Here is a 22699-nt window from a genome sequence, read left to right as displayed (position 1 = left end):
TCTCTTCATTGATGCTAATTTCAATGCTAGGTACTAATTCATGTGTGAATTTTTCTAGCTTATTTATTCGTTCGCTAGTTAGAGTTAACTGATTCGAAAGTAGCAGCACAAGTGAAGCAATAACAGGAAATTCATCATTCCGTTTACTCATGACACTATGATGTTTGTAGTATGTTTAGAGTTTTTTGTATCTTTTGTTCATAAAGACTGTATCTAAGTGTCCTTGCCGGGTTACGGCTCGTTGACGTTTTGATCGAAGTTAAACAACCCATCCGGTTAATAACACGTTACTTAAACTATTTCAAGCATTGGCTATATAATTTAGCTTATTGGAAGTATAGAGATAGAGGTGCTTACACGGTCTCACTCATAATCTTCTTCCGTTAAATTTTGCGAGTTTAAAGGTTAAAAATGGTCACCATTGCAAACGCACATGATGATTTGATTCATGATGCTGTATTGGATTATTATGGAAAAAGACTTGCAACATGTTCATCAGATAAAACCATAAAAGTATTTGACATAGAGGGAACGGAAAATTACAAGTTGACTGAAACTTTGAGTGGACATGAGGGCCCAGTTTGGCAAGTGGGGTGGGCTCATCCTAAGTTTGGATCTATATTAGCATCTTGTTCCTACGATGGAAAAGCGTTGATTTGGAAGGAACAGCCAGAGACGCAGCAGTGGTCAATTATTGCAGAACATAAAGTTCATCAGGCCAGTGTGAATTCAGTTAGTTGGGCTCCTCATGAATTAGGTGCTGTGTTGTTATGTACCTCTTCTGATGGTAAAGTCTCAGTTGTAGATTTTAACGATGACGGAACAATATCACATGTTATATTTCATGCCCATGCTATTGGAGTCAATTCCGCATCGTGGTCACCTATTCCAAATATTAGTTCGAAAGACCCTGCCACCTTGAAACAAAATCGTCGTTTCGTTACTTGTGGCTCGGACAATTTGGCCAAAATTTGGAGATATGACCCAACTCAAAATACATATTTAGAAGAGGCAAAGCTTGAAGGTCATTCTGATTGGGTTCGTGATGTTGCATGGTCTCCCTCTATTTTAGTTCGTTCGTATATCGCTACTGCTTCTCAAGATCGTACAGTCTTGATTTGGTCGCAAGATAGTTCAGGACAATGGCAAAAGCAACCCCTTATTGAGGAAAAGTTCCCAGATGTTTGCTGGAGGTGTTCTTGGTCATTATCGGGGAATATACTTGCAGTGTCTGGTGGTAATAATAGCGTGACGTTATGGAAAGAAAATTTACAGGGTAAGTGGGAATCTGCTGGCGAAGTAGAGCAATGAAACTGCGTTTGACGTAGTATTTCTTAGTTTAGATATACTAAACTTGTATTTTATCTTATGTATAATTGCTGATAAAAAATATCATTTATAAATCGTTGATGGTTGCCTCTACTATTTTTTCTACATCTTTTGAAGCCTCTCTTGCTGCCTCCAAAACTTCTTCGTGAGAAGCCATTCCGTCATCTAATGGCTTAGGCTCCTCCTCCAAAGCACTTGGTGGTTTATCAGCAACACAAGTATTCGTAATCAAGGATAACGCAAGAACTCTTATTCCGCAATGACGAGCAACGATGACCTCTGGTACAGTGGACATACCAACAGCCTCACCCCCTGATGCTCTAATCATTCTCACTTCTGCTCTTGTCTCGTAGGTCGGGCCAGCAGCGAAGAAATAAGTTCCTTCGAAAATATTTCGCTTTATTTTCAACTCTTCTCTAGCCTTCTTCATAAATAGCCTTCGTAAATTGTAATCATAAGCATCAGACAAAGGTTGAAAGCGAGGACCAAATTCAACCAAATTCGGCCCCTTTAAAGGATGAAACCCAGCCAAACCAGGAAAATTAATATGGTCGTTAATTAACATCAAATCGCCGGGCTTGAAACCTGGACGGACACCACCTGCTGCATTCGTAACTACGATAGTCAGGATATTCAACTTCAGTGCCAATCTTACAGGGAATGTTGTTTCTTGAAAAGTATACCCTTCGTAAAAATGTAATCGGCCCACCATACACATCACTGGCACCCTATTTGAGCCCATAAGGCCAAATACTAGCTTGCCTGCGTGTCCAGCAACTGTCGATGATTTAAATCCCGGAATATTGTCATAACTAATCTCGATTCTTGGTTCCTCATGAAGTGAATTCACAATACCTCCTAATCCAGATCCGCATATTATGAGAACTCTTGGATGAAACAAACTTGGCTGTGATTCTAATGTAGCTTGGACTTTCCTGATTGCTTGATCAAGGAGCTGTGTATAGTCAGATGGGCTTAACTGTTGCGACATAGTAAGTTAACGTTATTTAGCTATCCCAGCTTAATTGAGGAACTTCGACCGTTAAATCTGGTCGCGTTCATATCGAATTGTTATCTAAAATATCACATTATATAAGAATTTTTTGAAATATTAAGATAAATGCAACATGTTTAATGCTATTAAGGTGATTTATATAATTACTTATTTTGTTCTTCTTTCAATGCATCTTTGACTTTATCTAGGACAGTTTTGTCATGCAATTCCATGATATCATCATTAGAGAAGAACTCAGTATTTGGAGTTGAGCTTGTATTAGCTTTTCTTGTAGAGTTTGAATTGCCCCACGATATTATCAGGTTAGTCGTATCATTTCTCGTGGCCCTTTTTGCGTTTGGCGACGCATTGACATGATTTAGTCCTTCAGTGTTTTCAAAGTCACTTATGCGGACTAGGTGCGATATGTTGTGCCTTTGTGATTCATCTAGAAAAGACTCTAATTCTTCCGAGTTTGAATGAGGATTTATTAATGGGGAAGATGGCATATTCGCAAGACCCGTTTTCTTTTCATTTAACGCATCATTGGGAGAACGACTTCTAGTGGTAACAAAAGTCCTTAATTGAGGAAAATTGGACTGTTTGTTGTATTCTCCACTTTCACTTTCTGTATCATCGCCACTTTTTTGTGTGGATTTGGCTTCTTTCGGGGTGGGAGATATTTGATCTTTAGGTGTCGGTTCACCTAGTAAATTATTAATCCATTCGCTTTGTCCAATTGGACTTGATTTGGCTGAGGAATTAGAAAATGATCGAACCATCATTTTTTCGAAATCAGAAAGACCATTTCTTTTAGGCAGCTCATCATTATTCGGTGGACAGTTTTCTTTGTCTTCACCTTCGTCTGTCACGTTTATAACTCTTGTATTAGACTTAGTAGCAATCATTGGTGAGCTAACTCCTTGATGATCCTGAGAAATGAAATCAATATCAGTTAAAGGACCCTCAAAATTATTTAACTGACTCATAAAGTCGTTAAAATCGTGATAGTTTGGTGTTCCCCTACTTACATGCGAGTTGTATTTTCTATTACTGTTGCTTTGTATAGCTTGATTGATAGCTGAAGGTGTGTGCGAGGGAGTAAGGAATTTATCATTTCTGCTATTATGAGGTGAAGACGACAGTGGCTGTGAATATCTTCGAATGCTGCTTATGCTACTCGATCTTTCTTTTTGCAGCATTAAATTCTTCAGGGAATTACTATCAATTAAGGGGTGATCTGCCAAGCCGCTAGAATCCTCTTTTTTATGTCTAAGTTCCTTTTTGTATTTTTGCTGCTGAAGGTACTTTTTAACCACACCTTCGGGTCTCATAAAACCCTTGTTTCTAAGAAATAAGTAACAAGCATTACACAATGGACCAAACATTCCTTCATAATGTCTTTGATCAAATTCTTGTGCTCTGAGTATGTCAAAATGGTTTTTATGAAATCCAGTTTCAAAGTATCTCCACGTTATTGATGAAGTAGTTGCACAATTGTTATTGATACACAGCAAGCCATGATCTTTTTTAAGTTTACTGCTTGGAATGGTGTGTGTCTTCTTTCCATCTAAGTCCTCCATATCTGGTAATGCTTGGAATGTATTTTTTGTATCAGGAACCCTATATGGCGGCTGTTGTGGGGTGTACGGAGAGAGTTCAGCAAGCTTAGCTTCCTCGTCTTCCTCATCTTCATCTTCCTCTTCTTCCTCTTCATCTCCTTCATCGATTGGGACGTTGATATCTCTATACTCTGGATCATCCGTAGCATCAGTGTTGTCAGACATTCCTTCTTCATTTATTGGTGAGGAGATACTGATTGGATGTTGGGTCATCATTGACCTAGTTCTCATGGCTCTTTGAGGCTCTGAGGATTGTCTACTCCTTTTTAAAGGATTGTCTATAATCTTCGCCTGTAAAAATGGTGCCAGCTTGAATCTGTCTTGGACACTCTTACTGTCATATTTTGAAGGAGCATTGGATTTATCGGCATTGATAATGTTGTAGATCTGTTGATTATGTGGGTTATAAAAAATAGGAAGTGATTTGGTCCTTGACGCCTTAACCGGTTGAACTGAAGTAGTAGCCTTACTATACTTTTGTTTCTTAGAAGGAATTGCTGTTTGTTCTGTTATTCTTTGAGACTGCTGCGTACTATTCAGCATTTGAGATTGATTCTGTGTACGCTCGATGGAATGGAGCATCAATCTGATCTCAAGTGTCAATGAACAAGAGTCTTGTTTGTCTCCAAAGAGGTAACTTGCAGACAAATTTTGGCACACTCTCCCGGGAATCAACAGCGGTTTTGATGAGTAAAGCAAGGTTGACATCACTCCATTTGAAACAAATGGCTCGTCGGGTTGTTCAGTTAAGTCTTTGTAATAAACAGCGTAATCTTCAGTTTGAAGTTTGAAGTTTTCTGGGGATGATTTTAGTATTTGTTGCACACAACTTTTTAGCTCAAAGGCACCCAACATCATCACATCCTCACCTTGTCTATCTCCAACTTCAATCGGTATTTGAGCAACCTTCACTGAATACTGAGACTTGGATCGAGATAAGAACACAGTAGCATTATTATTGAAGGAATAGAGCACCTTGACTTGCATTCGCTTGTATTGTTGATCTTCGTTCATCTCGTGATGTTTTGAGGTTTTTGATTTGATAAGACAGTGGAGGATTTATGTTTTTCTTGTTTCTTGTTTCTTCTTATTTTGGGCCTGGTGGCGTTCTTCCCTACCCAGTTTAAAAATTCTAATTAGAACTTGGTTTGAGGTTGGGTTATTTATTAATGGGTGACCTCTTTAATCTATCTTATCTATAATGGAAGCTTTTCGCCTTATCTGTAGGCTATTCCTTCCTAGAGTTAACCAAGTGTAAAGCTTTAAGAAAACACTTGCTAGAAAGTAGGCTATTTGTTTTTAAAATGAGTAGCTATTAATTCTCAAATTGCTCGCAAATCGTTTTTCAACCTCAGTTCAATGTGTGTTTACATATTGTAAGATATTTGGCGTCTACATATAAACGCGACGCGAAACTGGTGATGCTCCTCTAACTTTTGAAATATAGTGTTACTGTATATAGTCAACTAAATACAAGCTCTATCTAAGAGTTCTAAATACAATAAGGAAACTAAATTGTTTCTTCATACGACAATGATGCAACTGGAGCTGCTATACTAAACCGACCAATTTTTTGGCATCAAGCAAGTTTTTCAGGGCTATATCTCTAGCTTTTTCTGTGCCTTTCTTGCTCACTTCATCTATATAGCTGTGATCTTTCATTAATTCCTTGTAAGTTTTCCTCTGGCCCTCAAATTCGTGTATAAGGATGTCCGATACGTGATCCTTTAATTGTTTGTGATCCTTAACCCAGGACAATTCCTTGACAGTATCTTCAACCAGTTTCCTAGTTAAACCAGAAATGATATTGATGAGATTTGACACACCGGGCCTCTTTTCAGGGTCGAAGTAAATTGGTCCTTGTATGGAATCAGTCACTGCTCTTCGGATCTTCTTTTTGATAACGTCAGGACTATCAATAACATAAATGCAAGATGACTCATCGGGGTCAGATTTTGACATCTTCTTCTCCGGATTTCTCAACGATAGAATCTTCTTAGTGGGAGTAATCAATGTTTGTGGTAAGGGAAAAAAATCGGACTTATAGGTATTGTTAAACGTAGCAGCGATGTTTCTGCAAAGCTCAAGATGCTGAGATTGGTCCTCCCCGACTGGAACATGTGTCGATTTGTAGATCAAGACGTCAGCGGCCTGTAGTACGGGATAGCATAAAACTCCGGCTCTCGTATTGCTTAAAATATCCTCGTCAAATATTGAAGCCGAATGATTTTGCTTTGTCTTCAGCTTCCATTGAGTCATTCTATTCAAGCTTCCCATGCTCGACAAGCAAATTAATAGCCAGCAGAGCTCTGTGTGCTCTGGCACTGATGACTGATGATAGAGCACACATTTCTCAGGGTTTATACCACTGGACACTAAACTAGCAAGTGTTTCATATCTCCACTTTCTCAAAGAGTCGGGGTCTTGTGGTAATGTTATTGCATGTAGATCTGCTGTCCCAAATATCACTGTTGAATCTGGCTTCTTGTAATCAGAAATGTCTTTCCAGTTTCTAACTGCTCCCAAGTAATTACCCAAATGTATCTTTCCGGTGGGCTGGATCAACGAAAAGATCGTTGATTTCGGAGCAAACTCAGGTATTGACTCCACGAGCTTCACGCTAGAATATTTTCTAGTTGAATTTCTGAAACTAATAAACATTGAACATCGCAATATACTGCTCCTAAAAAGCACTTCGAGGTCGACTTAATATTGAGTGAGTCACATGCGCTACAGTATCAATACATTTCTTATAAGTATTAGCTAAGTGTTATAAATCATCAAATAGATAGAAATAATCCTAAAAATATCATAAGCCAGTAGATTACTCCTGGTAATGAGAACTTGATAGTGATCCATGGGCAGTAAACAGATTGAATTTTATGACGTTAATTATCATTTATTGAGGACAAGAGACCTACTGCTTAATTGCAATGGCAGGTTGTGATCTCTCCTTGTCATCAATACTTGACGTGTTATTAGGTTTCGCTTTTGTCATAAATCCCCCAACCACATTATCTATGTCTATTCCACTTTTGATCAACCTCTTTTCAAGTTTCATTCTCTGCATATCCCGCCACCTAGTTAGCTTCGAATATTCATGAAGTTTAAAGCCAAATACCCTTGGCACATAAGTTTCTTTAGAATGTATTGGGACTATCTGTGGGAAATTCTGAAAAAACATGGCAGGAAAAGAAGTCCCAAAATATGCTCCGTCGACAACTGCATGCCTTCCTGACTTAGGATTATATATGTCTTCACATTTCGCACAATATAGCTTAACTGATGCTAGCCTGGGCTGATCATGTAAGCCAATAGGAAGTAATGGATGCAACTGACAATGAACCCTAGGGCAATATCCAAAATCGCCATTTCTGTATTTTTCAAACATTTTGTTTAGGCCTCTGGACGTCAAAATATACCTTGCATGGATTAGACCGTACAAAATTCTTGCGTTGTGTTCCAAAGCATCTCTGTGTTCTTCTGGTTGCAGTTCTATATCAACCACATCTGTTATAATATCGATCAAAGTTGGTAATTTGCTTACTTCTTGATTGAGTCCAGTCAAATTAAATCTATCACGGATATACTCATCGTCAATATCACAGAAGTACTCGTTCCCTTTGATTCCTAAAAATAAATCTATCCAGTATTCTGTAAAATCTGAACTTGAATCAGTAAGATATTCTTCGTTCGCCATTATCAGGGCGTCTATAGTTCTCTTGAACTCACTTTGAAGAGGTGGAAATAAAAGTAATTATCAAGGATTTGTTTTTGTGGAATAATGTGCTCACAACATTCAAACACATTGAAGTAGTTGGAGTTATCTACTTTTTATATGTGAATGGAGCCAAAGAGATGAAATATCTTCGATTTCCAAGAGTCTTACACGATGGAGAAATACATTCTATTGACATAAACAAGGATGGCTCAAAACTAATAACTAGTGGTAAAGATAAATCAGTTCTACTTTGGGACTACGCAGACTTTGAAAACTTGTACATAGGGCTAACTAGTGGAACTGATCACTCCCTGGAAAGCTTCGACATAGCACCAATCCACAGGTTTGAGCATCACCTGAGTCTTGTAAAAATAGTAAGGTGGTCTCCAGAGAATAATAATCTTTTTGCTTCTGCAGATGTAGATGGGCATATTTATCTTGTTGATACAATGACGAACTCCATTGACCAGATTTTTCCAAACGGAAACAATTCAGACGAGAGAGAATTGTCTATAGTGGACTTAAGTTGGTCCAATGACGGAAGACTAATAGCATGGAGTGATACAAAAGGAAACATAAATTTGTATGATACATTGAAAAAGACCTGCCAGGAATTGACAAAGTTATCAAATCTAGAGAAACAAGTCATACAGAGGAGTCTCGCATTTGACCCCACAAACAACTATCTAACATCGCTTGGTGATGATACAATCATATATATATATCAATATCATTATGAATCATCTTCGAACAATTATCAATTCAAGTTAATTAGTAAAATTTCAAAGTTAATTAATAAGAATTTACTTAATGTGCAATATAAGAGAATATCTTGGTCTGCGGATGGTGAATTTGTCTCTGTTCCAACTGCCAGCAAGAATACAACTTCACTAGTGTCATTGATTTCCAGGTCTAAGAACTGGCAGAGTAAAATTAGTCTTGTTGGACATAACTATAATTGTGAAGTGGTTAGATTCAATCCGAAAATATTCCAAGAAGATTCTGATGGCCATCAGATCTTCCACGTAATCGCCACAGCGGGGTCTGATAAGACAGTGGTCATTTGGAATACTTCTAAGGACTCGCCTATTCTAATCTTACAAGACGTTGCTGCGAAACCTATTGTTGATTTGAGTTGGAGCAGAAATGGAAAAATTCTTTTTTCGGTGGCTTTGGATGGCTACTTGTCCATATACTTTTTTGAAGGAGGAGACTTAGGGGAGGTAATAAGTGAAAAGCTTTTGGCAGAACTAACTGATTTCAAAAATGTTTATGTAAAGCCTTTTAACGTTAAGAATGAAAAAGATCAGCAGAATAATAGCGGGAAGAAAGTTGCGTCTTCTAGCTTAGAAATTTTGGATCAAAAGGATATCCTTGATCTGCCAACTGAAAATGCATCATCCAACAATAGAGATAAAGACAATGAAAACAGTGAAAAAAAAATGGATAGCACTCATGATGGCGTAAATCAAAAAATCACCAAGGGAGATGTAGAGCCTGGTATCATACCTTTTTCAATCGGGGAACCTGTCATGACAGAGAAAGATGTCCTCCTGTCGGCAATGAGTAGTCGTCAAGCGAAAGCTAGCCCGAAGAAACCTAAGCAAGAACCTAAAGCTTTGACGTTAGAGAGGCCTAAAATAACGAAAGACAAGAAAAAACGAGTACAGCCAACTTTGATATCTAACAATAATCCCAACAGATCTGAATTTAATGATCTGTCGTCTAATACCAAATCAAAGGTAATTTCTTCATCCAAAACAAGCATGGAATTTGATAAACCATCTTATTCCGTTTCTGAAGATATCTCAAAACAAAGCAAGAGATCAAAGTCAGGAGATGAATTACAGAGTAACAAGAAGATGAAGCGTGAGTTAGAACCTGTTAAATTCATAGGGTCTGTCATATTAAACCCAAACACCACTTTCGCAAGAGTCAGACTTTCTATTCCCAAAGTACGATTAAATTTCCAACTTTCGAATACTGAGAGTGCAGATCCATTTATACTTGATATTAGAAATGGTACTGGGAATGAAACTACGCCATCTCGAGTATCGTGCAGTAAGAACGAAAAGTTGATTTGGAGTGACTTTGTTCCAAAGTTCATTCAGTTAGCAACAGTAGGCTCAAATTTTTGGGCGACTTGCACAGCTGATGGCCAGATAATAATATATTCTCAAATCTCAGGGAGAAGATTACTTCCTCCTTTTATTTTGGGCTCGCCTTTATCATTTCTAGAAAGTAACAAACAATACTTATTGGCAGTCACTTGTGTCGGAGAGTTATTCGTTTGGAATATTGATGAAAAGAGAATTGAATTGAATTGTTCCTTTAGTCCTCTATTGGAACTTAGTATTAAATCTCAAAGCGATGGTTTATCAAAATCTGACAATATAACAATGTGTTCCATTACATCCAATGGAATACCTTTGGTAACTTTATCGAATGGCTCTGGGTATTTATTCAATAAGGAATTGTGTACGTGGCAGACTATCACAGAATCCTGGTGGGCTTTTGGGTCTCACTATTGGGATTCGAACGAAGATAGTTCTACCAAACCTCAATTTGATGGGAATTCCAACTCTGATTCGTCAATTATTGGATTGCTAGAGCAAAAAACCAATGATGAAATCTTGAGAAAATCAAGAACGGGAAGAGGCAAGTATTTTAACAAAATTTCGAAGAACATGATCATGAAAGAAGGATTCGAAAACTTGGAAAACACAATATCACTAAGTCACCTAGAGAACAGAATATTATGTTGTGAGATTTTGGAAGAAAATAGCGACTTCAAAAGGTTCTTTATTACATATGTTCAGCGAATTTGTGAGTTGGGTCTTAAGGCGAAGTTGTATGAAGTCTGTGACCAACTTCTCGGACCAGTTGGCAATAACGAAGATGTACAAAACACTAACAAGAGTTCTAAGATATGTGGGCATGACAAGCATGAACTCTTGAGAGAAGTGATCCTATCGTGTGCTAGTAACAGGAATTCGCAAAGAGTTTTAATCCATTTTGGTAGAAAAGTTGGTCTAATCGATGTAGGTGATCTAAATAGTTTATAGATTATGTGATATGCAAATTTATAATTCAAGTCTATTTACAATTTATAAACATTTGTTTCATCCCATCCTTTTTTTCCTAAAAGACCTTCGACTGGATATTGCTCTCCATTTACACCTTTACACCCCGCTAAAAAGTCAATGTATCCATCAGGACCGCACACCAATGCTAAACTAGATCCCTTTTTAGGTGTTTTGCTGCTTTCGATTGCCTGATCAATGGCATTTGAAAAGTATTGCGATTCCTTTTTGGCAGGAGTGACCTTTTCTTCCGCCATCTTCTCGCCACTGATGATGTTTAATCGGAGCCTTAATGATTCTTCTGTTGTTTCACGGTTCTGCTCACTTGCTCTCATAGAGCTAATGTAGTTAGGTTTTTCAGGAGAGCTTATATCCTTCGAGCTCAATTGTGAGTTTTTTATGGAATCATAATGTGGGATGAACTTAGCTCTGTCTAATTTCTCTAGAAAATATATAAATCTCTCGAACGCAAGTATTTCTCCAGGTTTCTTTGCTGAATAATGTAACGTCACAAATCCTCTGTAAGGGTTACGTGACAATAAAACTTGTAAAATTGGAGCAATACCAGTGCCTGCTGCATAGAAAGACAAATTATCAATATCCGGTAGCTTATGTTCATGTTTTATGAGGTCTATCAGAGGATCCGCATCCACTTTTGAGGGTAAATCTCTAAATATGGGTCTTTGATAGAGCTTTTTGGCCGGATGAAATGGGAATCTATAATCAATATGTGGACCACGAAGTTCGAGCTCATCACCATTCTTTCTACTAGTAATATACCTTGAAACTTCACCATCGCCGTACTTCTTGACATACAAGCACATAACTCCACCTTTATCACAGTCCTGTGAATCATTTTCCACCACACGAAGTAATGGCTTCTTTTCACCGGATCTTGTATATTCTGATTTCATGAAATACAACGGTAGAGGGGTGTAAGACCTCACAACATTTATGTCTGGCTGCTTTACCTCTACGGACCAGATCCTGTCTCCATTCCAGACGGATTCCGATGTACCATAGCTGTACACCCAATGATTGAATTTTGGAGTTAGCTCAATTAAATAACAATCTGAACCAAGATCGTCGACGTGAGTGACAATAAACTTATGAAACTTAGCCGGACTCAAGAGTTCTTGACTATCGCTGCCTTCTTCAGGAGCATAGATCCATACCTTAATTGAGTATATACCCCACACAACTACAACTGCACTCAAGATCTTAGGAATATATCTCGACCAACGAGAAACAACTTTGGTCTTATTAATCGTCTTTGGGAAATCATCTTGGTTAGGAAGACCAGGGTATTCATAGCTTAGGCGATTATGGTTCAATTTTGGGATGTAGGGTTTATTATCTGTCTTTAAGAGCTTTTCTATCCTTGAATCAGAGTTCATGGGAGCGGGAGACGCTGGCGATGTCGAAGACTCTTCTCTATGTTTTTTGATTTCATTATTGTCCCGGGGTACCAAATCCTTGTCTTGATTATTGCTTGAGCTGTAAAACTTCTGGATGGTCCTAGGACGTATCCTATTTAAACTCCTGACTCTATAAATCAGACGAGGGACCCACATAGTAACTGAGCTTCGTATTTACTCAAGCTTAAGCGTATCTCGTTAAATTTGAAAATTAAAAAAATTTATTTGACTAATATATAGCGTCCCAATCCATATTAATACATAGAACCTTCATTTTGGTGAAAAAGTAATGGTTCATTTAATAAAGTCTATAAGGGCACATTCTGATAAATCATGGACCTTGAGTTCTCATAACACATTACCGTTACTCGCTACAGGATCAACGGACAAGACATCAAACATATATAAGTTATCGGCCAAACAAAATTTTCCACTTTTATCGAAATTAGAAGACACACACAAGCGATCTATAAGATCAGTTGCTTTCAAACCCCCTATAGAATCTACTGATGAAAGTTATTTGGACTTACCTGTGTTAGCGAGTGGATCATTTGATTCCACTATATCTATATGGGGGATTGATGAGCCGGACGAGGATTTTGATAATGAAGACCTTTTGAATGATCAGAAGCAAATCTTGACGAATCCTAATAATGAATGGAATCTAATGGCTATAATTGAAGGGCATGAAAACGAAATTAAGGCGGTAGCATGGAATTATTGTGGAAATTTACTTGCTTCATGTTCGAGGGACAAGACGGTTTGGATATGGGAAACTGATCCAGAAACGCTCGAAGAATTTGAGTGCATTTCTGTTCTAAATGATCATCAGCATGATATAAAGCATATAGAATGGCACCCAAGCCAAAATTTGTTGGCCAGTAGTTCTTACGACGACACTATTCGATTGTACAAGCAAGATCCGGATGATGATGATTGGACTTGTGTCGGAGTGTTGAATGGCCACGAGGGAACAGTGTGGTGTTCAAAGTTTGAGAGTCCAAAGAGCCCCCATGCAAGGGCCGGTATCACAAGATTGGTATCTGTTAGTGATGATTTAACTGCCCGTATTTGGTCTTCAAAACTGGCCGAAATTGAAGATTCCAGGGAGTCGAGCTTACCCAGCTCAATCAAGCATAATTATGAGATGGTTTGGGAGCTAGATTGCATTCTTCCAGCAGCACATAAATATCCAATTTATTCTGTCAGCTGGTCGGAAAGAACTGGCAAAATTGTAACTGCTGGCTGTGATGGTAAGATTGTAATCTACGGAGAAAAAGATGGAATCTGGCAAATTGAAAGTGTCCAAGACTCTGCACATGGTGTTTATGAAATAAACTGTGTCATTTGGTCGGTGCTTGACGATGACAGTGAAGTCGTGGTCAGCACCGGTGATGATGGAGTGGTAAATATCTGGAATCCTTCACCAGTTGGCTAGTATACTTCAAATTCTACACTTCAATTCATTGTTCATCTAATCGTATATTCATTCAATGCTCTAAAACACTATTCCTATCAAAATTATAAATCCCATAACCCCTAATAGAATTAATAAACAGCACATCATTCTCCCCCCTGATCTTCTTTGGTACCTCTCTGCTCTTCTTAGTTCTCGAGTGGCATTCCTCGCATCATTACTATAACTAAACAAATTCTCTTCTATGTTGTCAATTTGATATTGCTGCTCAGTCACTATATTTGAAAGGTTATCGAAAATTTCATTGATTTCTAGTGTGTCCTCTTGAATTTGCCTGATCTCTCTTTCTCTTTCCTCGATTTGTAAAGTCTGCTGTTCCAATTGTTCAGCATTAATTGGTTCATAATTTATCTGGATTTGATCTTGTAACTGACTATTTGCTTCCTGTTGAGAACCAGCCGTCGAGCTAGGGAGTTGTGATGTCTGATTCGCTTCGGCCCTCTTCTGGTAGTTCTTGTATTTACTAACACTCTCCTTGACTGACTTGACTAGAAGCGTTTCTTTCTGCTTCAAGTAATTCAAAACTTCAATATCTTCATGATTTTGTTCAATATCCCGTAAATAGTTGTTTAGTTCTTTAACAGATAAATTCAAAGTTCTGAAGGCACTAGTCGATTTGCTCAATTCAGCAGCTATATCCTCCGATAGTTTTGATTTCTCTATGTCTTCTGAATTATCATACTCGTTCAAGAGCTTCTTTAAATTCACCAATCTTTCTCTATTAACTATAGCCAATTGGTCATCGATTGAACTTGAAATTCTATCAAATTCTGGAAAATCCTTGTAATTTTGAGATCTATTCGAAACCTGTGCCTCTAAATCTTCACTAAAAGGATTGTTAAATGACATTTTTGCCTATCTATAAGATAGTCTCTAACACCGTATAAAGGATTATTGATAATATCAGTGAGGTCTCAGTATGTATTTTGTGGCGCCTCGCAATCTATACAAATTTCGACTAATTTCGACTTTCTACGTGTATATTTTATATTTATAACAAATTAATCTTTCCGATAAAAGGTGATACACACATTAAAGGAGATGATATCTACTCTCGTATCTATTATTTATACTTCTTGTTCAGCCAAAAATTTTTCACAATCTAAAGCGGCCATACAACCAGTACCAGCAGAAGTGATAGCTTGTCTGTATTTCTTGTCTTGAACATCACCTGCAGCAAACACACCTGGAATAGAGGTTTCAGCCGTACCAGGATTAGTCAAGATGTATCCGGTTTCATCTGTCTTCAATTGATTAGCAAAAATTTTAGTAGCTGGAAGATGACCAATGGCATAGAATAATCCGTTGACTTGCAAATCACTGTGTTTGTTCGTCTTGTTATTGACAACCTCCAATGATTGCAAAAGCTTTCCATCACCATTAGCCTTGACTGCCTCCGTGTTCCATAAGATTTCTAGTTTATCGTTATTCTTAACTCTCTTTTGCATAATAGTAGATGCTCTTAATTGATCTCTTCTTACCAAAAGGAAAACCTTGGAGCCATATTTTGTCAAAAATAAGGCCTCTTCACAAGCAGAATCACCACCTCCAACAACGGCTAATGGTTTATTTCTGAAGATTGGAACAGCTCCGTCACAAACTGCACAAGCAGATATTCCTTGTTGCCAGTAAGTTTCTTCTCCCGGTAAGTGCATCCTCTTTGCAGAAGCCCCAGTTGCAATAACTACAGCATCAGTGGTGATGGGCTCGCCATCTTCATTCCATTCAGTCCACAACTTGAAAGGTCTTTGAGATAAATCTGCTTTGGAAATTGTCTCGCTGATGACCTCGGTTCCAAAACGGACAGACTGTTCTTTCATCCTATCCATCAAAGCTGAACCCTCGATACCAGCTGGAAAGCCTGGAAAGTTTTCAATCTCTGTTGTTGTTGTTAACTGTCCACCAGCAGCAATACCGTTAGCCAACATACCTTCATATAAAGTGGGCTTGATTTCTGCTCTAGATAAGTAAATAGCTGCTGTGTGAGCTGCTGGACCCGATCCAATAATAGTAACTTTGTGATGAGTCATTCTGTGAAAATGCGAGAAAGGGGTAATTCTATAGTTTATATTCTTGCAAAGTCGCCTTTTTAGCATAAAACTACAACTAATCCTGTAATATATATATATTTATTTGCATTAATAAAATGTCGATCTAGACTGGAATGGATTAGAATATTCCAATACATTTTTGAACATCTGCACTACTGATGCTTTCTCAGCAATTTAATTATACGTGAACTCTAGGTTCATTATCAAGAAAAGTCTTGCCAAGTAAATTCGATTCGGAAAAGGTTGGACTCAACTAATTTCAAGGGTCGGTGCAAAGTGACCAAGTATTAGGTGCTACTGGAGTATCCGAAGACTTTTTAGTGGAATAGCATATTAACGGTCATAGGCTCCAACATTTTTCGCACGGTTTGCACGAATAGTGAAAGGGTCCATAGATGCCACAGATAACGTAATCAAAAACAGTCTCTGATATCTGTCAAGTGTATAATAATATAAAAGTAAATCTGGACTAGTAAAAAGTCAGTATTAGTATTAGAACATCAGGCTGCCGGGCTCTATTAAGTGGTTAGATTATCTTCCTCTATACTTTTTGAGTGCCGTGAATGGGATAATCTCTACAGACAGGCTAAAGCTCGACTGTTTACACACCACAAGTCAGTGTCACTATTCTAAGATACGCAGTCATGAACTCACTAGTTAAAGAGATATTCACGGTTGCAAATTGCATGCTTGAGCAGAAAGAACCAGTCTACTAGCTTAATATGAAATCTCGTACAACCTCTAATCGCTGATATCTTGGATTGAGAAGCACGTTGCTCAAAAACCACTGTATGCCCTTCAATCTTTCTTCTAGCCACCTATTAGTCATAAGTAAACGGTCTAAGCTGAAACTATCTTTTGGTGGTAATTTTGGTAAGTTGTCAAAACCTGCAGTTCTTCCTATTTCTTCTCTAAAACATTCCAAATCACTGTATCTCTTATATATTATTATTGAAGAATAGTTAGAATCATCTAAAGCTATTTTTATAGTCCAAACAATGTATGGTTTTCCACCCTCTCCTTGAATTAAGTGGTAATCCCCAACCAAAACATTGCTGATATGCGAAAAATTGTAGGGTTCACCCAGTCCATCTTCGTTCAATTGAATAGGTATTGGAAACACTGGCTTCAAATGTGTAGAAGTCCCGGTTTGATTTTCCTTCGACATTTGATTCATCTCTAATGATCTTGGAAGTAAGAGAGTCTGAGTCCATCGAATTTAATTCAGTGGTTTTGTGTAATGACTTGTGATGCGTAAGTTACTTATCTCATCTCTACGTAGAGTAACTTACAAATAAGTTAATAGGTCATACTCAGTAAACATGGATCCTATCGGTGCAAAACATACGTATTTAAGGAGGCTCGTTCATAAGTTTCAAGCTAGAAGAGATATTCCTTTTCGTAAGAAGTTTTTTGTGGGTTATGACTTAGCAGGCAATACATATTGGGAGTTCACTCCAGATGGTAATATGCGACGATTAAGAAGAAAGCTTGAGCCATTTGAGCCAAAATTATTCAAAGTGGATTATTTTCTGGAAGTGCCACCTCAGTGGTTGCAATGGCTCAGGCAGACGAGGCCTGATCCACCGAGTTTGGAAGAGTTAGTGAATGATAAAATCAGACAGCAAAAAATTAAGATATTAGCGCAACAAGCTGACGAGAGGTGGCAATCGGAGAAAGAGAGGATGGAGCAAGAAAACCAAATCAAATTAGCTTCGGAATTAGAGAGATCCAAGAGTGAATCGAAGACATATGAATCGAAGCCTGAATCTCAAAATGAGAATAAACAAGTAAAAGAGGATATTCACAAAAGTGATGAACAAGAACACCTCAGTAATACTGCTTCAGACCACTTGGATAACCTGAACAAAGATGATCAAAATCCATGGAAACAGGCTGAGATATCAAAAGATGAGAACCCCATTGAATCTGCGAAGTTCAATGTTCGACAAAGATGAGAATCATATCATTGCATCAAGACATTATATAAGTAAATACACATAGCATGAAAATCAATCAATCTCATCTAAATTTAGTGTTTTTTTAATGGATTGCTTCGGTTCATGAATTGAATTTAGACTAAGAGGCTGGAAGACTCTTTGTTCAATTTTCCTTTCAAATATTGAAATTAATTTGTCCCCAAGTCTATTCAAAATTTCTTCCTCGCTATATTCTGAATTATCTGACTTCAAATCTCGTTTCAACGAATGATTGTCGCTAACAGTCATCTTTTCAAAGTTGGAAGTTAGCAGATCGTCAGCATCCAAAAGTGCAATTATTGAGTTCATTTGGGAGGCCATTAGTTCCCTCGACTGCTGAGAAAGCAGAGATGTTTTCAAAAATTTCTCTAATGATATTAGCGTTTTCATATATGCATCAAAATCTTTTTTATTTGTGTTTTGTGAGCCGGTAAGATTAATTTTTGTAGTTTCACTTGAGTTTTTCCTTAATGGTGATCTCAGTGGTGACCTAGATGGTGATCTCGAGAGCGAAGCGGTCGCAGTCTTTAACTTGTTACCTGGCGATGGGCTCAAGTTAGAGATAGGCGGTTGTAATCGTTCAGGGATAGAAGATCCCTTCTCAAATGCAGATAGTTTTTTTGCCTCTATTCTTTTTAATGTTGCCTTTGATAATCTGGGGGAAGATGATACTTTTGGCGATGGCGAGAGTGGTGAAAGCAGAGTATCTTCATTATCGTTTTGCTTGAAATGAGTTGATCTAAATGGCGAAGACAGTAAAATCTTTCTAGTAACCTTAGCTTGTAATGGCGTTGATTCTTCGTTATCTGAATGTTGAGATTGTATGCTTGATGCTAAGTTGCTTGACTCAAACAACGACCATTTAAACATACAGCCATCCGCACTTATGGAAACTATATTGTTTTCAGGTAATCGAATTAGGTTCAATATGCTTTCCAGATGTCCCCAAACAGTAGACATAAGATTTCCATTATTAAAATCAAAAATTCTTAACGACTTATCTGAAGCAGATAAAACAATCAAGCCATTGTAAAGGACAAAATGTTCAACTAAAAGAGTATCGTTCGCCTTTTCGCTGGTCAATTTCAAAGATCTTTTGTATTCAAGACCCTCGTTTATTTTGTAGATTAAGATGTTCTTATCGTTAGTAGAGACAACAAAGTCGTTTCCAAATATGTTCATGTTGATTGGAGCTGATTTTGTCGCAATGATTTTCTCTTGAGTGATCTTTACTTCGTTGTTGTGTATTTCAAATGCATGAATCGAAATTGTTCTGTCAGAAGAGCTGATGTATATTCTTCTATCATGGTATAACACCTTTAGTAAATTCCCAGTATGAATAGGGATGGTTTGTAATAGCTCCCATTCGTTGGTGATCTTGCAAAATACTTGGATCATTCTGTCTCTTGAAATGCTGACTGCAAAAGAAGTATTTCCAATTTTGAAACATTGAATATCGTTTACACTGCTCGAATGCGCTTTAGTTTGAAATGAAATCTGATACTGTGTCGACTCAGATAATTCGATTATGTATATTTGGCCAAATCTGTCGCCTAAAACCATATTCAGGCCATCAAATTCTATAGCTGTCAACGCATTTGAAAGAATTTCAGTAGATGGCAAGTTGAAATCCATGATATTTTCAAAGTTGTCATTAGACAGTATTAGTTTCTTGATTTTTCCTTGGCGTGAAAAGAAAAGTAAGTCGCCCAGTGAGCAAACCTTTGCACCCAGCAAGTCTTTAAACAATGAGGGAATCAAAGGCGACGTGAGCTTGCTGGACTTATCCATTAGTAATATTTCTCCCATTTCTGAAATAAATATAATGAATTGTTTATTTAAACTGAAGGAATAATTACTTTGAACGCTTTTGAAAGGACTTTTGAATGTGCATTTTTCTTCTTCGATGAAGCTTTTTGATGAAGATAAATTAGTCGAAGGCTTTAAGCTGAATATCTTTATGCTCTCAAATTTGTCGTCTTTCGATCCAAACCAAATTTTTTCATCTTCATAGTCTATTGACATCGATTTGAACTCTAAATTCGGGGAATCCAAGCTAATTAACTTGAGATTATTATAGTCAAGATTGAGTAGTAACAATTGATTATCAGATGTACCGATTATCAATTCAGCATCATTTAGAACTTCGCCAAAGACAAAATTTGCATTGAGAAGTGGCCCTAGGACAACGTTCTTTCCCTTGAGAATATTCGGCTTCGTAGCAGCAGATTCTGTGTTATGTTTCCATACCTTAATTAGTCTCACACCCAAAGTTATAATGAAATTTTCATGCCATATTACTCTATTGATTATGGAAGAGCATTTATTACTTGAATGCAATGTAAATGTGTTAGATACAATTTTCCAAACATTTAGAAATCCATCATTTATAAGTCCCAACGAACAAAAGTATTTCAGATCGGGGGAAAATTGGATGGAGTTTATGCCAAACGAATGTTCATATATCATTGCTATTGGTGAGCAAGTCAGATCAGAGGCCAAAGAAAATATAAGAATCCTTGGTTGATAACCGCTTTCTCCTACGGCCAAAAGTCTCTTGTTAGGAGAGATCTTTAGGCAAGTTACTGATCTTACTCTGTCTTTTAATTTGCTTGGAGATAATTCATTATCTGCGACATCATTCATATTCTTTTTCACGTTAACATTGTTTTCATTCCCAGTTATAATTAATGGCTCAGAATACATAGCATAACCATATTGATCTTTTTTTGTAGGTAAGACGGAACCAGATTTGTTGAGATCTGGATAAGCCATGTTCAAATAAGCATTGGCAGAATTTGGACTCACACCATTGAAGTTAGAATTGTTATTTGCACAGAAGAACCTCTGTCTGATGATACCAGTAGTTACGAAATCTATTTCGCATAATACGACTCCACCGCTAGCAGTGTACGCAATATAATTACCTTGAACATCAAAATGATTTGACATTTTCAAAGAAGTACCATAAACCTTTTCAATCGACATATGAGGAGTATTTTGATTGAATTTCATTTTCAATATGTCGTCCGTTTCCATTATGTCCTTTCTTGTTACTTCTCTTATGCCCTTGCTTCACCCAATGGTGTAGTGAAGCGGTCTCTTGATCTTTAGTTTGTAAACAAATCTTTTTATGTGCACGCATCCATCTCGAAAGCCGCTCTAGCACTTATCGGCCTTCGAATTAAAAATGATTAAAGTTGATGAAAGCCATGGGTGGGGAGATAGAAATATCTTTAGAAGAGACCAATAAACTAAGGGCCCAGATTGGATTGCCTCCGATCCCATCTCCAGGAGAAGGAAACAAAGAACAACGCCAAACGAACAAAGAGAATGATAATTTGGAACCACTAAATAGCCATCTCGCGACATCCAGACCCTTACATGTAGCTGAAAGGCTTAAACACTCTTCAGAGACTAATCTGCTTGCATCTTCAGGTCAAAATGAAAAGAAGAGTGATGATATAAGCCTCAGACTTCAAGAAGCAAAGGTCAAATCCATCAAGAGAAGAAAGCGTACTTCTGAAGTGCCGTTAGATTTTCATGATAAAGAAGTAAAAGATTACGATGAATGGTTGAATGATATTGGGAAACTACATAATGATCATAATGTACTGAATAGTAACCAATCGAGGACGAAAACGGAGAATAGAGATGAGCGTAACCGTCAAGTATATAGTGGTGCCGAAGAAATCCTTACATTGAAAGATCAGGGGATCTTGGATGAATCAGATGATCAACTCAACGGACACGAGAATTTCAAGAAAAAAGAAGAGTTAGGGACTAATATCGATAGTATGATAAATATGGAAAGTTATAGTGCCATGAACAACGATTTAATTCGAACTAGTGATGATACTTCTGAAGAGAAAAAAAATGAAAGCATAAGGGTTGATGAGAATCCAACCCTGAAAAAGACGAGTGGTTTCTTTGATGGGGTTGAGGAAATAGACCCTATGAGTATTGACGTTGCCCAACAAAAGAGAGCTCCGGTGAAGATGAAAAAATTGAAAAAGAAATCCCATAAAAAGAGGCTTCAATTTGAAACTTCTGATATGGAGCTTCAAAATGTTGATCTAGAGAAGTTTGATGATCCCTTGGATGATAACGAGTTGGAGTCAGTACTTTCCGCAAGACGACGAGTAAATCATAAAAAACGTAAAAATTTAACTCCAGAGGAAATCGCAAGTGAAATTCGACTGTCACGCAACTGGAACTTACAGAATGACTTGGATTCTCTGTCTTACGGAAAGAATGAGAGGAGCCTTGTTTACGATCAAACGGATGATTTTTTAGAGTCTTTGAATTTTAATCCCGTTGCTAGTGGCAAACAAGATGGCATCATAAAGAAACAAGAAGACAATACCTTGAATCTTAAGAAAGAAGATGATGATCGCATTAATCCGTCTGTAGAAGAAACTGAAGCATCTCTGGAACCTAATTTCTCGGGTCTTGGTTCCACGTTGAGTTTTCTACGGTCTCGAAACATAATAAAAGAGCCAGACACTCAACTGCTCCATGATAAGGAAATAAGAGTTGCTAAAAGGTCATCCGAGTTACTAAAAATTAAAATTGGAATAGAAGAAAGGTTGCTCAAAGAGGAGTTAGGAGATGATAAGCAGTATATGAAATTGTCCAAGGATGAACGAGAAAAAATCTTTAACAGACTTCTTGACGACCGACTTGAAGAAAAGGGTTTGCTAGAGGTACCTCATCGTACCAAAGGAAAGAAGGATCTCAATTCTCTGTTAAGCTCGTATAATCCTCTGGTGCAACTATCGTATAAGGACGACTCGGGCAAAGATTTGGGCCAGAAACAAGCTTTTAAGTACTTATCTCATAAGTTTCATGGGTTTGACAGCTCCAAAAAGTCGGACAAAGATACTAAAGAAAGAGAAGGACAGAAAACCTCATTAGGACCTTCGATTTTATAGTCGACATATATATATACATATAATATTTATCTTTCTGTATAGAGTTCCGAACTCGGATAGTTGATTGAAAAGATAAAATTTTATTTCCGAT

At 37.5% G+C, this 22699-nt stretch overlaps 14 protein-coding genes across 14 annotated transcripts; 5 read left to right on the top strand and 9 right to left on the bottom strand.

The window, feature by feature from the left end:
- Nucleotides 1-411: 411 nt before the first annotated feature.
- SEC13 (GTPase-activating protein) lies at nucleotides 412-1311 on the top strand (the record flags this gene model as incomplete). The annotated part of the gene is made up of 1 exon (XM_062956909.1): nucleotides 412-1311. The coding sequence occupies one exon, from the start codon at nucleotides 412-414 to the stop codon at nucleotides 1309-1311; it is 900 nt and encodes a 299-aa protein (XP_062807804.1).
- Nucleotides 1312-1396: 85 nt separating this feature from the next.
- Nucleotides 1397-2320, bottom strand: PNP1 (purine-nucleoside phosphorylase; the record flags this gene model as incomplete). The annotated part of the gene is made up of 1 exon (XM_062956908.1): nucleotides 1397-2320. One exon carries the CDS (start codon nucleotides 2318-2320, stop codon nucleotides 1397-1399), a length of 924 nt encoding a protein of 307 aa, XP_062807803.1.
- A 167-nt stretch (nucleotides 2321-2487) lies between these two features.
- Nucleotides 2488-4959, bottom strand: PRCAT00000978001 (uncharacterized protein; the record flags this gene model as incomplete). The annotated part of the gene is made up of 1 exon (XM_062956907.1): nucleotides 2488-4959. The coding sequence occupies one exon, from the start codon at nucleotides 4957-4959 to the stop codon at nucleotides 2488-2490; it is 2472 nt and encodes an 823-aa protein (XP_062807802.1).
- A 537-nt stretch (nucleotides 4960-5496) lies between these two features.
- MSW1 (tryptophan--tRNA ligase) lies at nucleotides 5497-6606 on the bottom strand (the record flags this gene model as incomplete). The annotated part of the gene is made up of 1 exon (XM_062956906.1): nucleotides 5497-6606. The coding sequence occupies one exon, from the start codon at nucleotides 6604-6606 to the stop codon at nucleotides 5497-5499; it is 1110 nt and encodes a 369-aa protein (XP_062807801.1).
- Nucleotides 6607-6862: 256 nt separating this feature from the next.
- On the bottom strand, nucleotides 6863-7645 carry CKB2 (casein kinase 2 regulatory subunit; the record flags this gene model as incomplete). Its single annotated transcript, XM_062956905.1, has 1 exon — nucleotides 6863-7645. One exon carries the CDS (start codon nucleotides 7643-7645, stop codon nucleotides 6863-6865), a length of 783 nt encoding a protein of 260 aa, XP_062807800.1.
- A 158-nt stretch (nucleotides 7646-7803) lies between these two features.
- On the top strand, nucleotides 7804-10731 carry PRCAT00000975001 (uncharacterized protein; the record flags this gene model as incomplete). The annotated part of the gene is made up of 1 exon (XM_062956904.1): nucleotides 7804-10731. The coding sequence occupies one exon, from the start codon at nucleotides 7804-7806 to the stop codon at nucleotides 10729-10731; it is 2928 nt and encodes a 975-aa protein (XP_062807799.1).
- A 35-nt stretch (nucleotides 10732-10766) lies between these two features.
- On the bottom strand, nucleotides 10767-12323 carry PRCAT00000974001 (oxidoreductase; the record flags this gene model as incomplete). Its single annotated transcript, XM_062956903.1, has 1 exon — nucleotides 10767-12323. The coding sequence occupies one exon, from the start codon at nucleotides 12321-12323 to the stop codon at nucleotides 10767-10769; it is 1557 nt and encodes a 518-aa protein (XP_062807798.1).
- A 133-nt stretch (nucleotides 12324-12456) lies between these two features.
- Nucleotides 12457-13605, top strand: PRCAT00000973001 (iron-sulfur cluster assembly protein; the record flags this gene model as incomplete). The annotated part of the gene is made up of 1 exon (XM_062956902.1): nucleotides 12457-13605. The coding sequence occupies one exon, from the start codon at nucleotides 12457-12459 to the stop codon at nucleotides 13603-13605; it is 1149 nt and encodes a 382-aa protein (XP_062807797.1).
- Nucleotides 13606-13665: 60 nt separating this feature from the next.
- On the bottom strand, nucleotides 13666-14493 carry PEP12 (SNAP receptor; the record flags this gene model as incomplete). Its single annotated transcript, XM_062956901.1, has 1 exon — nucleotides 13666-14493. One exon carries the CDS (start codon nucleotides 14491-14493, stop codon nucleotides 13666-13668), a length of 828 nt encoding a protein of 275 aa, XP_062807796.1.
- A 218-nt stretch (nucleotides 14494-14711) lies between these two features.
- Nucleotides 14712-15740, bottom strand: TRR1 (thioredoxin-disulfide reductase; the record flags this gene model as incomplete). The annotated part of the gene is made up of 1 exon (XM_062956899.1): nucleotides 14712-15740. One exon carries the CDS (start codon nucleotides 15738-15740, stop codon nucleotides 14712-14714), a length of 1029 nt encoding a protein of 342 aa, XP_062807795.1.
- A 667-nt stretch (nucleotides 15741-16407) lies between these two features.
- Nucleotides 16408-16872, bottom strand: PRCAT00000970001 (uncharacterized protein; the record flags this gene model as incomplete). The annotated part of the gene is made up of 1 exon (XM_062956898.1): nucleotides 16408-16872. One exon carries the CDS (start codon nucleotides 16870-16872, stop codon nucleotides 16408-16410), a length of 465 nt encoding a protein of 154 aa, XP_062807794.1.
- Nucleotides 16873-17017: 145 nt separating this feature from the next.
- On the top strand, nucleotides 17018-17653 carry PRCAT00000969001 (uncharacterized protein; the record flags this gene model as incomplete). The annotated part of the gene is made up of 1 exon (XM_062956897.1): nucleotides 17018-17653. One exon carries the CDS (start codon nucleotides 17018-17020, stop codon nucleotides 17651-17653), a length of 636 nt encoding a protein of 211 aa, XP_062807793.1.
- A 54-nt stretch (nucleotides 17654-17707) lies between these two features.
- PRCAT00000968001 (uncharacterized protein) lies at nucleotides 17708-20713 on the bottom strand (the record flags this gene model as incomplete). The annotated part of the gene is made up of 1 exon (XM_062956896.1): nucleotides 17708-20713. One exon carries the CDS (start codon nucleotides 20711-20713, stop codon nucleotides 17708-17710), a length of 3006 nt encoding a protein of 1001 aa, XP_062807792.1.
- A 173-nt stretch (nucleotides 20714-20886) lies between these two features.
- Nucleotides 20887-22608, top strand: PRCAT00000967001 (U4/U6-U5 snRNP complex subunit; the record flags this gene model as incomplete). Its single annotated transcript, XM_062956895.1, has 1 exon — nucleotides 20887-22608. The coding sequence occupies one exon, from the start codon at nucleotides 20887-20889 to the stop codon at nucleotides 22606-22608; it is 1722 nt and encodes a 573-aa protein (XP_062807791.1).
- Between the last annotated feature and the right edge of the window lie 91 nt (nucleotides 22609-22699).

This window comes from Priceomyces carsonii, assembly GCF_900007245.1.
Source record: "Priceomyces carsonii strain CBS4050 genome assembly, scaffold: Debaryomyces_carsonii_scaffold_1, whole genome shotgun sequence".
Taxonomy (NCBI): domain Eukaryota; kingdom Fungi; phylum Ascomycota; class Pichiomycetes; order Serinales; family Debaryomycetaceae; genus Priceomyces; species Priceomyces carsonii.
Note: the sequence above shows the minus strand (reverse complement) of the source record. Positions and strands in the feature narration are given on the sequence as shown.